Genomic DNA, 14,299 nt, shown 5'->3' on the forward strand with positions numbered 1-14,299 from the left:
ACATGATTTTGATCCTGCTTCTTATTTACTCAATTAGTTATATCTCTTATTTGTTTGTGTTATAACAACAGTGTGCTCGGAGACCATCCTGAGATTCATCACGCTTGAGCAATAAACCACGTCAAGTGGTTCAGGAGAAACAGTCTTCCAACTCAAAACTGTGCTTTGTTTCTTTTATTCCATCTTCCTTGTTATCCCTGCTTCCATACAGCATTGCTTCCTCACTGACAGAAAAATGGCCTCACCTATCTCGGCAATCGGATTTGAAGGTTATGAGAAAAGACTCGAGATTTCATTCTGTGAGCCTGGAATAATTGCTGATCCTAGGGCCCATGGTCTCCGCTCTCTTTCAAAAGATCAGTTGGATGAAATACTTGAGCCAGCGCAATGCACCATCGTATCCTCGTTAAAGAACACTGAAGTTGATTCCTATGTCCTCTCTGAATCTAGCCTTTTCGTGTACCCATACAAGATAATAGTGAAAACTTGCGGGACAACTAAACTGCTGCTTTCAGTCCCACCTATCCTTAAGTTTGCTGATTCACTTGGACTTACTGTGAGCTCTGTTATATACACTCGTGGAACATTCATATTCCCAAGTGCCCAGCCATTTCCACATCGGCACTTTAGTGATGAAGTGGCTGTTCTCGATAGCTATTTTAGCAAACGTGGCCTGAGCAGCAAAGCCTCTGTGACTGGTGGTGCTGATGGACATGGGAAATGGCACACTTACTCTGCTTGTGCTCAAGCAACCAGCAATATGGATCCTGTTTATACCTTAGAGGTGTGCATGACGAACTTGGACAAGAAGAAGGCTTCTGTGTTTTTCAAGAAACACTCGAGCTCTGCTGCTGTCATGACAGAAGCTTCAGGTATCAGGAAAATTCTTCCTGGGTCCAAGATATGTGACTTTGATTTTGACCCCTGTGGCTACTCCATGAATGCTATAGAAGGAAGTGCAATCTCGAATATTCATGTGACACCAGAAGATGGGTTCAGTTATGCAAGTTTTGAGGCTGCTGGTTATGATTTCAGAGTTCTTGATCTTAGTCAGATGGTCGAGAGGGTGTTGGCGTGCTTCAGGCCTGCAAAGTTTTCTGTGGCCTTGCATACTTCTGTTGGTGAGAAATGTTTGAATCCAGAATTTTCTTTGGATGTGAAGGGATACTTCTGCAGAGAAAGGAGCTATGATTCCCTCGCAGAAGGAGGTTCAATTCTCTACAGCAGCTTCTCCAGCAGCTACAGCTTTCCCAGATCAATCCTCAAACCCAGTTGGAGCAAGGATGGGGGTAAGAAAGTTGGGAAGACGGAGCATCTTATAAATGATATGGATACTGCTACAAATTTGTCAATGGTCCATATGAGTAGCAGCATGGTTAAGCCTCGGTTTCACTCTAGGCTTTAGGGTGGTCAAGTGCGGTTTTATGGTTTCTATTCTAGTTTCTTGTCATTGTTGGATTGGTGACTTTTGTCTCTTTTATTGTGCTTGCATTACCTTACTCAAATTTTATCTGGATTGTCATTGTCAAAAGCTGTGATTCTGGGATAGGATAAATTGGAAGGTTGTTTTTCAATTTTTTTAATGAAAGCATTTCATATTTAAAGTGAAAATTTCAAGTGCCCTAAGGATTGAATTTTTGTATCTAGACGATATCCTAACGACACGGATGGATCTTGTACATATGTCACTCCTATTATGTCTCGTTTTCTCATTTTGTCCCATTTCATTTTAGTCTGTTTTCTCGTTTCGTCCTATAAATGTAATCTTATTATGTCTCTCCTGGTTTTCGTCCCATAATGTGTTTCTTTTTAGTCTGTTTTCTCCTTCGTTCCACAGCGTGATCCTATTATGTCTCTCCTTGTTTCCTCGTTTTGTCCTATAAGTGGGTGCTTTTTAAGAAAAAAAAAGAGAAAATAAAGGGGGATTTGTCAAAGATATTTGATTGTATTTCTAATCTTCTTCATTCTTTCTGGTGTCAATAGCTATAATAAAAAAAAGAAGAATGTTAACGCATCGGAGAAAAAACGATTAATCTCTATCAATTGACCTGTTAAAGCCCCGAACCATAGCATACTTAGTACTTGGGCCACATAGATATGTTTTTAGATCTTGCATTGAATAACTTTTTTTTTAATGCATAAAGCATATATGATCAGATGTATATGTAGTTAAGGGTTACCTAGAGTTGTACACGGAATCCCTAATTTCAATTGAAATATACAACAATCCATAAGATTTCCCTTTCTTATTGTTATATGTTAAAAAATGATAAATGAGGCCATAAGTGTATGTGTTTTTCTTTTAGTTTGTTTTCCTCGTTTCGTCCTATAAATGTGTATTTTTTTCCTTTTAGTCTGTTTTATAGGAGTATGTATTCTCTAATTTTGAATATTCTTTTTCTATAATAAGGTGGAATTTATCTCCATTAATAATATTTTAGTTATTTTTTCTTTTTACTTAATTTTTATTTTATTAATTATATATTAAAATTTGTGTTAAATTAAGTCTATACGCTTATAGAATGCTTTATTAATTATACATCAAAATTTGTGTCAAATTAAAAGTATATACTCTTATAGAATGGAGGGAGTATTGCCAAGTGTCCAAATTAGTTCTAACAAGTGCATATTAATAATTTTAATATTTATAATTTGTTATTTAAATAATATTTTTAAGGAATAGTATGTATTCTAATTCGACATGTACATTAAATCGTGAAAAAATGAAGAATATAGAAATACTATGAGAGAGAAATTAAATAGATGAAAGAGATTAAAAAATATGGATAAAAGAGAGAACAAATAAGTTAGAAATAAAATGTAAAAACTAAAATATTACTTCCTCCATCCTACATTAGGAGTCATTTTGACTTTTTTACACTCGTTTTATAGAAATGATAATTAATAAGTGGAAAAGTTGTTAAGTAAGAGAGAATAATGTAGAGAAGATACACCCTATATTTTTATTATATTATTATTATCTTTATAATTTTAAAGTTCACTCTATATTTTTTTTTAAATCCCAAAATCATCTATAAATACACACATTCACCATCCACTTTTCACATCAAATTATCTCTCATTCATACTTTTTCATACTAATCATCTACATCTTCCTCTCTCACCCAAACTCTCTCTAAAAATTCAAAAATGGATTTTACCAATCTCATTGCGAAGCGAGTGCGAAGAACAAGAATATTATGAACAAAATCGTGCCGCCTATGAAGCTATATCGGCCCAACGCCCTCCTCCTCAACCAACTAGAGCAAAACGTCGCTACATCCCTCGTGATCGAGAGGAGCCCATGAAAGGCTCTTTCCGACTATTTTTCCGACCAGCCGCGGTATCCACAAGATTACTTTCGCGTCGTTTTGCATGTCAAACGGTTGTTTATGCGTATTGTCACCACATTGTCCACCGCGTTGAATACTTTCAAGAAGGTGTAGACGCAACGTCGGCAAAGTCTCACGGCGTTGCAAAAGTGTACTTGTGCCATCCGACAACTTCTCTGGGCAACGGCTGACCTCTTCGACGAGTATTTGCATGTCGGTGAGTCAGCGGAATCACTATGCCTCAGAGTTTTTGCGACGGCGTTGTTACGCTTTCGGCGGAATTCCTTCGGGCACCCACCACCAGACGATTGTCGGCCGGTGCTTCGTCTTCACGGAAACGGTCCACGGTTTTCCCGGTATGCTAGGCGCATTGACGCATGCATCGGAAGTGGAAGAATTGCCCGACGCTTGGAGGGGCAACAAGCGGCCACAAGGTGGCGGCCCAACGGGTATCCTTGAAGCGGTCGCCGACTTACCGCCTATGGATTTGGCATGCATATTTCGTGTTGCCGGATCCAACAACGACTTGAACGTGCTATATTCTTCACCACTCTTCGATGATGTTTTGAATGGTGTAGCATCGGCGATCGACTTCACCGTCAATGGAAATGCATACCACATGGGTTCTATCTCCCGATGGTATCTACTCAAGGTGGTCGACTTTCGTGAAGTCGTTCGACAATCCACAAGAGCCGAGCGGATTCTTTTGCGCAGGCAGAGCGCTTCGAAAGACGTCCCAAAGAGCTTTGGTGTCCTTCAAGGCCGATTCAACATTGTGAAGTCCCTTCTCGGCTTGGTACGTTAAGAATATCGCCGACATCATGTACACGTGCATTATCTTGCACAACATGATTATAGCGACGAAGGACCGATGGCGGGTAACTTTACGGCGAGGATGAAGCCGGAAGCTCAACCGCGAGTCTCCCCACGTCGAGGTGTGCATACGACGGTGAACGAGAGGATGGAAAGAAGACACACAATGCGCGATACAGAGCCCACCTGAGCTACAAAAGATCTAATCAATCACATTTGGGCGAAATTCGGCCAGTAGTGTAATTTTTAATTTTTAGGATTTTATTTGTGTAATTTTTAATTTTTAGGATTTTAATTATGTAATTTTTAATTATTTTGTAATTTGTAATAGTATTTCGGATATTTTAATGCATTTTAATATTGTGGAAATGTTTTTATTTAAATTGAATAATAGAATGGTGGGACCTTGCCGTCATCGCAAGAAGCGCGGATGTGGGTGTTGTCTCTTAACTAGGCAAGCGTAAATAGTCCGGACCCACTTCGTGCTTCTTAACTAAGAAGACGGATGGAAAAGCTCTAAACATCTCTTTTTGTCAAAAAGCCAATTTTTATGAGACCTATTATCCACCAAAAGCATCTTTTACCTACTCTGCAAATCTGGTATTTTACCTACTCTGCAAATCTGGTATGATAGGGTAGGGATGAATACATATTTTGAGCTAGGTTACTCGATGATTCCCTCAAAAGATATCAACTTAGTGTTGCGAAAGTAACCAAACAAGCTCGATAATAAATCTATGGCGCCGAAATGTTACATAAACTGCATTAAAAAAAAAATTAATGCTAAAAGAAAATTTGGGAGACATAAATTATTTACTATAAGTAACTAGTTATTTAATATTCATTATTTTAGTAGTGCAAAGTGTTTTTTTTTATTCTGCTAAGTGATAACTGATTAACTACCTTCTTTTACATTATTCACTTTATATCCACCAAACACCCATATTTATTATTGCGTTTATTTATTACTACTATTACCCAATTATACATCCGATAATGTCACATTCTTTGTAATGCCTATATATTGTGTCTATTCTATAATACTAATAGGTAGGGCTAAAAATATTTAATTTCATTAAATTTCATTTCCACTTTCCTTCACCACTTGTTAGTTGTCACAGCAAGGAAACCAACCACCAGAAATGCCATGGCTTCTTCATTTCTCCACTGCCAAAGCTGATTTTGAAAATCCTACTTGCGTTTGTGTTTTCTCCTCAAGATTCCCGTTAGGTATGTTGTTTTTCTACTTCCTGATTGTGGATCTGTGCTTTAATTGCGGGTTCGTCAATAAGATCTGATTGCCAGGGATTTTTTGTGTGAATTGTGATTATTTTTGAACTATTTCTTCAATGTTAAGAAGATAATTGTGTACTGTCACTTTAATTTCTGTTTGAGAGCTGATTGATTTCGTGTTTTCCTCACCTTTTCTTCGGTGGTCCTTGATTCCATTAAATTTTAATTTCTTTTTTCTTTGCTATGATTTTGTAGAAGTTTTACATTTTGCAAACTTTTTTAAAGCTTCTTTTTGGAAAAGTATGGTCGGGAGGTTTTTTGACTAAACCTTTTCTTTTTCCCCAACCGTGCTGTTTTTTTTTTTCCTTTTTTCTTTTTTTTTATATTCTCAATTGCCATTTGACAAAGTCCTCTGCAGTTGTATGATTTAGGCTCTTTTTTTTTGTTTACATTTCCTTTAAAATTATTTGATTCTATATTTGTTTATAAATTACCTAAAATTTTAGTTTGTGACTGATTTTCCAACTGAATTGTGGCTGTTGGAGTTCACTGAGATCTATGATAAAGATATAGCTGTGGGGGTCGCTTTTCTTAAATAAAGAAAGTTGCTTTCCCATCTTTGATGGCCTCAAAAGGGCTATAGAATTGGGGGTTTTTGCAACAAAGAGTTGTTAGTAGTCAGCATGCTACCAAGGCGAATGATCACAAATCATAACAAGCCCAAGCCATTATCCTGAGCAATTGGGCGACCGATGGCCCAAAAAAGATGCTGAGCCCAACAAATCTGCAAATGGTAAAAGAGTTTTTTGATCTTTTCTAATACCTCAGAGCCCAATATCTCTTTCTCCGGGTCTGAAAAGGATCTAAAACTCAAGATTTTGAGTTAACCACAAGGCTCACGGAAACCCTGATCGGGGAAAAATCATCTTCTGGGGAGTGTAAAGGTTAGTGATGGAACCAATAGCCTGAAAAAACCAGTGGAAGCACCAAAGTGAGCGGGGTGTGAGTTCATTGAGAGTGGAAAGAGCGCTTTGTCAAGCAACAGTGATGTCGGGATGAGAGCACCTGTAGCGCTTTATAGCACCAAAAAAGCCTCACAAATGATGTTCATGGGAAGCCATCCAAGCTGTCCGCTTTAGGGATGGCGCATTGGGTTTGACCTTTTAGGCTCCTAAAAAGGTTAGGTTGTGGAGACATTGGGAGGTTTTCTGGGAGGAGCGGACAAAATGTTACTTTTCAATGAAAGTAATGGCAAGGCATCTCTTGCGTCGAAGAAGCTTTTTCGTGCTCAGACAGAAAGAGAGATTCTAAATCCCCGGACCATCCATTTCTTCCTACCCTATAAACCCCTTTCGACACAGATAAATTTTCATGTTCTATAAGTCTGCCCTGGTGGAGACTTGCATACTTTCCAAAGAAACCAGGAAAACACTTTTCCCCGCAAGGCCAAAAGAAAACTTAAATTTTAAAATTTAGTTTAATTACTTTTTGGGATCTGTTTCTGGTTGAGTTTAATTTAAAACTTTGGGGCCACCATACTCCTTGTTTTGTGACACATAGAAAGATATTAACCATTATGCTATGATATTTTTTTCCCTCTAAGTACTTAAACATGTAAAAACATTTGCAAAAATGCTTTCAGTCTTACCTGTCTTATAATTATAACATTATCACTTCTACAATTGATGCTAGTATGAGATTGTGTCATTGTGATGTCATTCTTGCGTGATTACTTCTCCTTTAGAAGTAAGGACTACTGACATGTGAAGAAAACTCAGCATGCCGAACCCACAGATCATACAATGTGAGACTGATTAAGATGTAAGTGTTTCGGCTCAATCCATTTACCATACCTTTAACAAACTTCCTCATAGCCTTGATTTACTATGTTGCTGAAGTGCTGCTGCTTTGGGTCCCCACATGCTTGGTATTGTGTATCGTGACCTTAAGCCTGAAAACGTCCTTGTTAGGGATGATGGACATATAATGCTCTCAGACTTTGATCTTTCTCTTCGTTGTGCTGTTAACTTTGGTGAAAGACCTCATCCATAACTTCTGATCCTCAGAATAAAAATTCCACGTACTGTGCGCAGCCAGCATGCATTGAACTTCGGCTTGCATTCCAGCCATCATGTGTTCTTCCGACTATGTGCTTTTCTCCTGCCTCGTCTCTTTTCAAGCAAATCCAAGAAGGACAGGAAGCCCAAAAATGATATTGGAAATCAGGTCAGCCCACTGCCAGGCTGATTGCTGAGCCAACCCAATGCTCGTTCGATAATCTTTTGTTGGAACACTGATATTTGGCACAGGAAATCAAAGAGGAAGGTCATGAAGTCCAGTGGATTGGTGGACTTTTGGGATCTTTCTATATGAGCTCTTGTTTGACTCCATTTAAAGGATCTGGGAATCGAGCCACATTGTTCAATGTTGTAGGACAGCCCCTCCGGTTTCCGATCCTGTTGTCAGTTTACTTGGCTAGGGACTTAGTCAGGGGTTTGCTTGTGAAAGACACTCAGCACAATTAGGCTACAAAGAAGTTGCAGCCGAGATAAAGCAACACCCTTTCTTTGAAGGAGTTAATTGAACTGTACGCTGTACCAGCCCTCCAGACGTCCCAAAACCGCGATTACGAGCAAGTACTCCGACGAATGACAGCTCCCTGCCTCTGTTGCTGCTACGGATCAGAAGAGCGACAAATATTTGAGTTTGATTTCTTCTGGATACAGTTACAACTTACGGTTGCCCCTAAATTAAGTTGGTTGTGGATCTCATTTTAGAGAGGAGTAGGCTGATGAAGATCAGTTCAAGCGTCATCCATCCGTGCAGTAAACTCATAAATGCCCTTGATTCATCGCGGCCCTTAAACACGAGAACGTTTTCTTTTTCTGCTTTTATATTTCCATTATTTTCTAAGTACATTGTTTGGAACACTTGGAAGCTGTAAAAATTGTATGGTTCCTGTTAGTTTGAGGATTAAATGTCAATGAGTGTATAATTTTTATGTCAATGTGTCATTTTTTGAAAAGGTTGATATGAATTTAAGACATGGTAGAGGCCAAATTTATAGACCTGTACTTTTATATTCTGGTTTATGTACCCACATTTTCAGACATCTCTATCCGTGACTTAATCCCTCTTATCTTGCTCTTGTTGTTTAGTTGCAGCAGACAACAGAAACTGTGACAGAAAATCCAATCATGTAGGTTTGTTTCCTCATTCTTACTAAGGAAAGGCTTTGCAGAAAGTTGGATTACAGAAGGTCAACCAAAATAAACTGTTATATGAAACTACACAAAGCATTGACAAACTTGGTACATGATTACAAATAAACTGTTGTACATTTTTTTAGATTCTGGTAGTAAATGATAAGAAGCAACAATGATTGTTTCAAACATCATTCTTGAAGTCTATATTTGGATTGACACACTCTCCCAACTGTTTGGGCCAAATCTGCACTTGGATTATCATGACTCAAATTTTGAAACAACCGCAAATACGCCGAGTCATTTTGCTGTTTGTTGTTTGTTTGAGCAAAGGAGGGGATTGAATGAGTTGGCCTGGGAGAGGAAGGAGAAGGAGATGAGGACTCATCATCGACGGGTCAGAAACTGCTTCCTTCACATATGATCTTAACCTCACAGAATCCAGGTGCCTTGTGCACTATCTGATCCAGCACCATTCCCTTTCCTGGACTTCATCCGTCTGCAAAATTTACAATAACCCGTGTGAAAATAATTTCCAAGCAGCTAAGATGTCGAAAAATAGTATCAGGCGTGTTTATGTATTTCAACAACCTTATTAGCCTTACTGGCACCAAAGAATCCAGCTTTGTGATATTGAGAATAGGAATGAGATCAAGTATGGCTTTACCCTCCATATCACTTTCAACAGAGGTCTCCACTTTAACCTTCATCTCATAGTTATTTACAAAAACTATTATTAACATATAGACTATGTTTCAATGGAAAGGCAAGAAGGTTGTTTATGTACCTGATAAACAGAGCAAGAGATTATGTAAACTTTGGAGAAGATCTCTCCTCTTGCCACTTTCTTGGGCTAAAAACATCTCCCTTGCTCGGGTTCACTTGATCGATATGCAACTTCCCGACTGCCATTTCAAGAAACTCATCAGAAGAGGGAAGGTGAGAGGGAGAGGAGAGAGAGAGATGATTTGTGGCGAAGGGATGAAGGTGGTCTGAGGGAAGACATGAATGAGGAAGGCGAGCGAGGAAGAGAGGGATCAATCACAGCATTGTTGGCCGTCCACAGCAAGCGTCCATGCTCAGCATCCTAGTCAATATCCTTCCGCAACATACACTGCATTCTCCCTCTCCGACTCCAACGACCACTTCCTCTCCTCCCCCCCACCTCTTCTTCGATCTCTCGCTCCTCCTCCTGACGCTGATGGAGCTGAGCGCCATTCACGACACGTACAAACTGCACTTGTTGGCCGGAGATAACAATGTGGGGGTGGAGATATCTAGGATGTCACAAAGATGTACTTCTTTGACTTTACCCAACTACATCAATGATCTGATCAATAATTGTATTAAAAAAAAAAAAACACTTTTGCTATTCAGGGTGACAAGTTGATTTTGTCTCAAATCCAAATTTCACTCATTGTAGGTTGGATATTAGTAGAACTTGAGATTCACTCACTAAATCTACTAGTAAAGAAAGTAAGATAAGAGACAAAATTAAGCTTTTACCTTTGTCACAAGTTATGCATGGGATGAAATGTGGGAATATTGGTAAGATGTAGTCAAATATATTTGCTAGTATTCATATCACCATCAACAGAAATAAATTGATATTTAATAGCATTCGTACTTATTATATTAATGGAAAAAAGACCATAAAATGGAATATACGAATACTAACATTATCTTGGCTTAATCAAGGTCAACTTTGAATGCGTGTATGATTTGAATTTGATTATGATATATGTATTGGAGGAGGTATATTTTTGTATAGCCCAATTGTCAGCATTATAAAGTTTTTAGTACCAATATCATCGAAAACAGCTACAACAGAACTTTAAAATTGGATTTACGATAATATGTAGGAGTAGTAATATAATTTACATTTATGGGACTGACGAATTAAATTTGTTTCTTATATTGTAAAAATTATTACTTTATGATACTATTAAAATATTTACATGTTTATGTATACATAAATATTGGTTTGCATGAAATTCATTTAATAAACTTTGTAATATTAAAATTAAAATTTTCAAACAAATTACTAACTGTAGCAACATCGACCAAAAATTTGAATAAAAATCAATAATATATGATATATTTATAGCGTTAAAAGAAATATTTAATTGTTATATTATAAAGATAATTACTCTCTTATCTTAAATTTTGAAATATTTACGCATTTTATGTTTAACTAAATATTAGTATATGTGAAATTCATTACTTAATAATTTTGAAATTTTAAAATTATATTTTAGAGAAATTATATGTGTGAGAAAATAAAAAGCAAACCTCATTTATGCGTGAAAGGGTTCCAATGAAATTAGCAAGTGTGGAAAAAAACTGACTGTGAGAAAAATAAGAAAACATAAAGGCCTTAAGTAGCAATATATTGTACTAGTATGTATTTACAGTAGGCCTATATATAGTATAGTTAAGCATAAAATGCCGGCCGTAACCGTAATGGAACCCCAAGCCCAACGTTGCTTCGTTCGTTCCGAATCACAACTTTTCGTTGACTTTCTTGTCAGTCTAAGGTTTGTAAAACTACAATATGCTAATATTTAATATTTTATTCCTTTTGTAATTATCTAACAATAGTCAAAACCGAAACTGACGTGCAAAATCACTTCGTAATCGCTTAGTTTGTTTTCAATCTTCATTGAAAATAAAATGACAACAGTTTTTCTAAACAACACCATTTTATTATACCATCATATTTAATTTTGTTATATTATTCACGATATTTATCATTTTGAATCATTGCAAAAAATATGAAAAGTTATGACTTATATTTCCAGTTTAAAAATTATAGAATTGAACAGAAAATTATGATTTAAATGATGGTGTATTATCTCAGGGCCTTTTATTTTAATGCTAAGAGAACAAGCCTTTTCAGGCCCAAGTATAATATTATACTACTATAAAACTTATTAGAATTAAGAGGATGTTGGGCTGGGCTCATGTCTGTCCAATAAAGCTTATCTTATTTCAATATAAACCTCAAGACTATATGAGTACTGAATTACTAAATACTCTTTTATTAATATAAGTGAGAGAAAATATCAAAATGAGATAACCAAACTAAAACCTATCCACTAATATAAAAATATCCATAATTACTATTTGCAACCTCAAATATTCCTTAGTTGTAAACTATAGTACTCTTAATTATCCATTTACAACTAAGAACGCTTTCACGATTGTGAACGATGATAAAATAAGAGTAGCAAAACAACAATAGTCTAATTGTGACTTAAGTAATGTTGCATATTTCAATGGAGAGTTTGAAAATAAAATTAATTCCAATGACATGTTTGCCTTTAGTAAAGTCAGAGTTGCTACACCCTCATATTCAAAACGGATGTTTTTATATTAAACCACGTTTCAAAAAAAAGTAGATTTAAGATATTAAGAAGATTCACCACACTTGTTGTCAAAGTCCTCTCAAGAAGTAATACAACAAGAAATACACATTTCTACACTGAAATTTATCAATAATTCTAGCCATTGACAGAGGAAAACACTATGTAATGGACTTTAAGCAAAAAAGTCTGCTATACAAGAAGTACCAATGGAAAAAATTACATACGAATGTTTTTAAAATTTTGTATAAAAGTGAGTAGAGTTTAACCCAAAACCCTCTTAAAAAAATATCAAAGATTTAAAAATAAATTAAGGTATTTTAATTTAAAAATAGGTTGTCTTTCAAAACAGTGAAAGCAAAATATTGGAGAAATTGCTATAGCCTTGTGGGCAGTTGAATACCGAGAAGCAAACCCATATGAATTAATTTTTGAAATATTTAGCAAAATAAATTATACTAAGAAATAGAGAACAGATTACACAAAAATAAATAAATTATTAGCCTTTGTATGTAGGTGAATAAAGAGAAATTTGGTATTGCTATTATAAATATAGGACAAACTGGAAAATGGGTATGTAGAAATAGAATGGTCAAATTTACTTTTGACCCATACTTTTAAAACTAGAATAATAAATCATCGAACTTACAGAATTTTGCAATTATCTCACATATGTCGTTTTAATGAAACCTATGATATAGCGAAGTCAACAACAGGTATCGATAGAACAAAACGATGACATATTAACCTAGTCACGTGGTTTATCTAAGGCGATGGTGGGATAATTGAAATCTAGTCATAGATTTTACAGAAAAAAGCGACGTATGAAATAATTCTAGTCACGAAACTTCCCTATCATTCCGGTTCTTAAAAAAAATATTAAAATAAAGCAGAATTTAATAATTTTCACGATTTATTTGGCTATTTACCATGAATATCCATCTCCTCAAAGTGTATAATCGTTCCATTCAGCCTGATTTCTCTCCTACTACTATTTTATAATAATTGATTGCTATCTTCTCAAATTGTAAAGTTATTTTAGCTCAAATGTTACTGTATTATTTTGGTTGCTGTCCCACAACCGACCAGATCATGCCATTTTCAACCGATTGATGATGAAACAAGAATAAAATAAAATACAGAATCACTTTATTACATTTAAATTAAGTGAAATTGCCTTATTCTTCATCTTTTCTGTATTTTACGTTCGATTGAAAACATTAAATTCCAACTCTGAATACGCAGCATTTCAGAGGGATGCTTATTGACTGAATCATAAAGGAAGGATCAAGAAGCTACCGAGAGAGGAAAAGGGTGGTTTGCCTTTCTTGAATCTTGACCCCATTCAACTTTCCTCTTTTATAAATTAAAAGTGGAATCTTTATCTTCCTTTCTCTCTAATTTTTTTCTGCTTTAACTAACAAGGTTGTTAAAGAATTGCACTAATATGTCCATGTGAGGTGATTAGGTAGATTGTTTTAGCCATAAATATTTTATTCTTGAGAAATCTTTTCCTGTGTTTTCCTTCAGCAGAAGAAGAAGAAAAAAAATGGCTCTTGTTACTCAAGAAGTCATCAATCAACTTGAAGCATTAATGGAGGAAGGTTATAATTCTTAGTTTTTCTTTCAAGTCCCCATTTTCTCTTACCTGATTTATTAAACTTTTTTTTGTGGAATTGTATGCAGATGCAGTGGGCGAGTCACTTAAACGTTCAAGGTTTGCTTCTCCTTTGCATTCTTTTTTTATAAATTTTCTGCTTGTTCAGAATTAAGATTATCATTTTAGAAATGCACATATCTACTCTTTGGCTTTATAAATCATGGAGTATTAGTATATGTTTACTCTTCCTATTCTGACAATATCTTTTTCTTTTTTGTTTACCTAACACATGGTATTCGAGTTATGTTATAGAAAGTTATTCTACTATTAAGATGGAAAAGCATAAATTTGCAAAAAAGTCTTGACCTTGGTTGTTGTCTTGAATTTGGTTATTAATATTGCTTTTCTTTTGATGAAACCCTGAATAAGGAAAGATTGGTTATGCAAAAACTTAGGCTCAAAACACACTCACTAACAGGCAGCTATTTCATCATTAGGGTCTCCCTGTATTTGCTGTTGGAGTAGGCCTGAGCACATTTGACAGAGCATCCGTAAGTATTGTTTCTAATAGTTATATGTACTCAATTTGTGCACACGGCATGGAATGAAACCGGATTTTCTGTTTTCCAATATTTCACCATTTCTTCATCACCTCTGACAACATTCTTCTTCGTTTTTAGGTTCATTATTATGTGCAATCCCACATCCAGATTAACGAATACAGGGATCGTGTGGTTTTGGTAAGCGATGTTC

The 14,299-nt window shown here is 35.9% G+C and overlaps 1 protein-coding gene, 1 long non-coding RNA gene and 1 pseudogene across 2 annotated transcripts; all 3 read left to right on the forward strand.

The window, feature by feature from the left end:
- Nucleotides 1–86: 86 nt before the first annotated feature.
- LOC125198767 (S-adenosylmethionine decarboxylase proenzyme-like) lies at nt 87–1,574 on the forward strand. Its single transcript, XM_048097046.1, has one exon. The coding sequence runs from the start codon at nt 236–238 to the stop codon at nt 1,403–1,405; it is 1,170 nt and encodes a 389-aa protein (XP_047953003.1). The 5' UTR covers nt 87–235; the 3' UTR covers nt 1,406–1,574.
- A 2,377-nt stretch (nt 1,575–3,951) lies between these two features.
- LOC125198766 lies at nt 3,952–8,082 on the forward strand (annotated as a pseudogene).
- A 5,153-nt stretch (nt 8,083–13,235) lies between these two features.
- LOC125198763 lies at nt 13,236–13,652 on the forward strand. Its single transcript, XR_007172469.1, has 3 exons — nt 13,236–13,260; nt 13,477–13,550; nt 13,633–13,652. It is a non-coding gene; the product is annotated as an uncharacterized LOC125198763 (long non-coding RNA).
- The last annotated feature ends 647 nt before the right edge of the window (nt 13,653–14,299 follow it).

The sequence above is a fragment of the Salvia hispanica genome, unplaced genomic scaffold, assembly GCF_023119035.1.
Source record: "Salvia hispanica cultivar TCC Black 2014 unplaced genomic scaffold, UniMelb_Shisp_WGS_1.0 HiC_scaffold_240, whole genome shotgun sequence".
NCBI classification, from domain to species: domain Eukaryota; kingdom Viridiplantae; phylum Streptophyta; class Magnoliopsida; order Lamiales; family Lamiaceae; genus Salvia; species Salvia hispanica.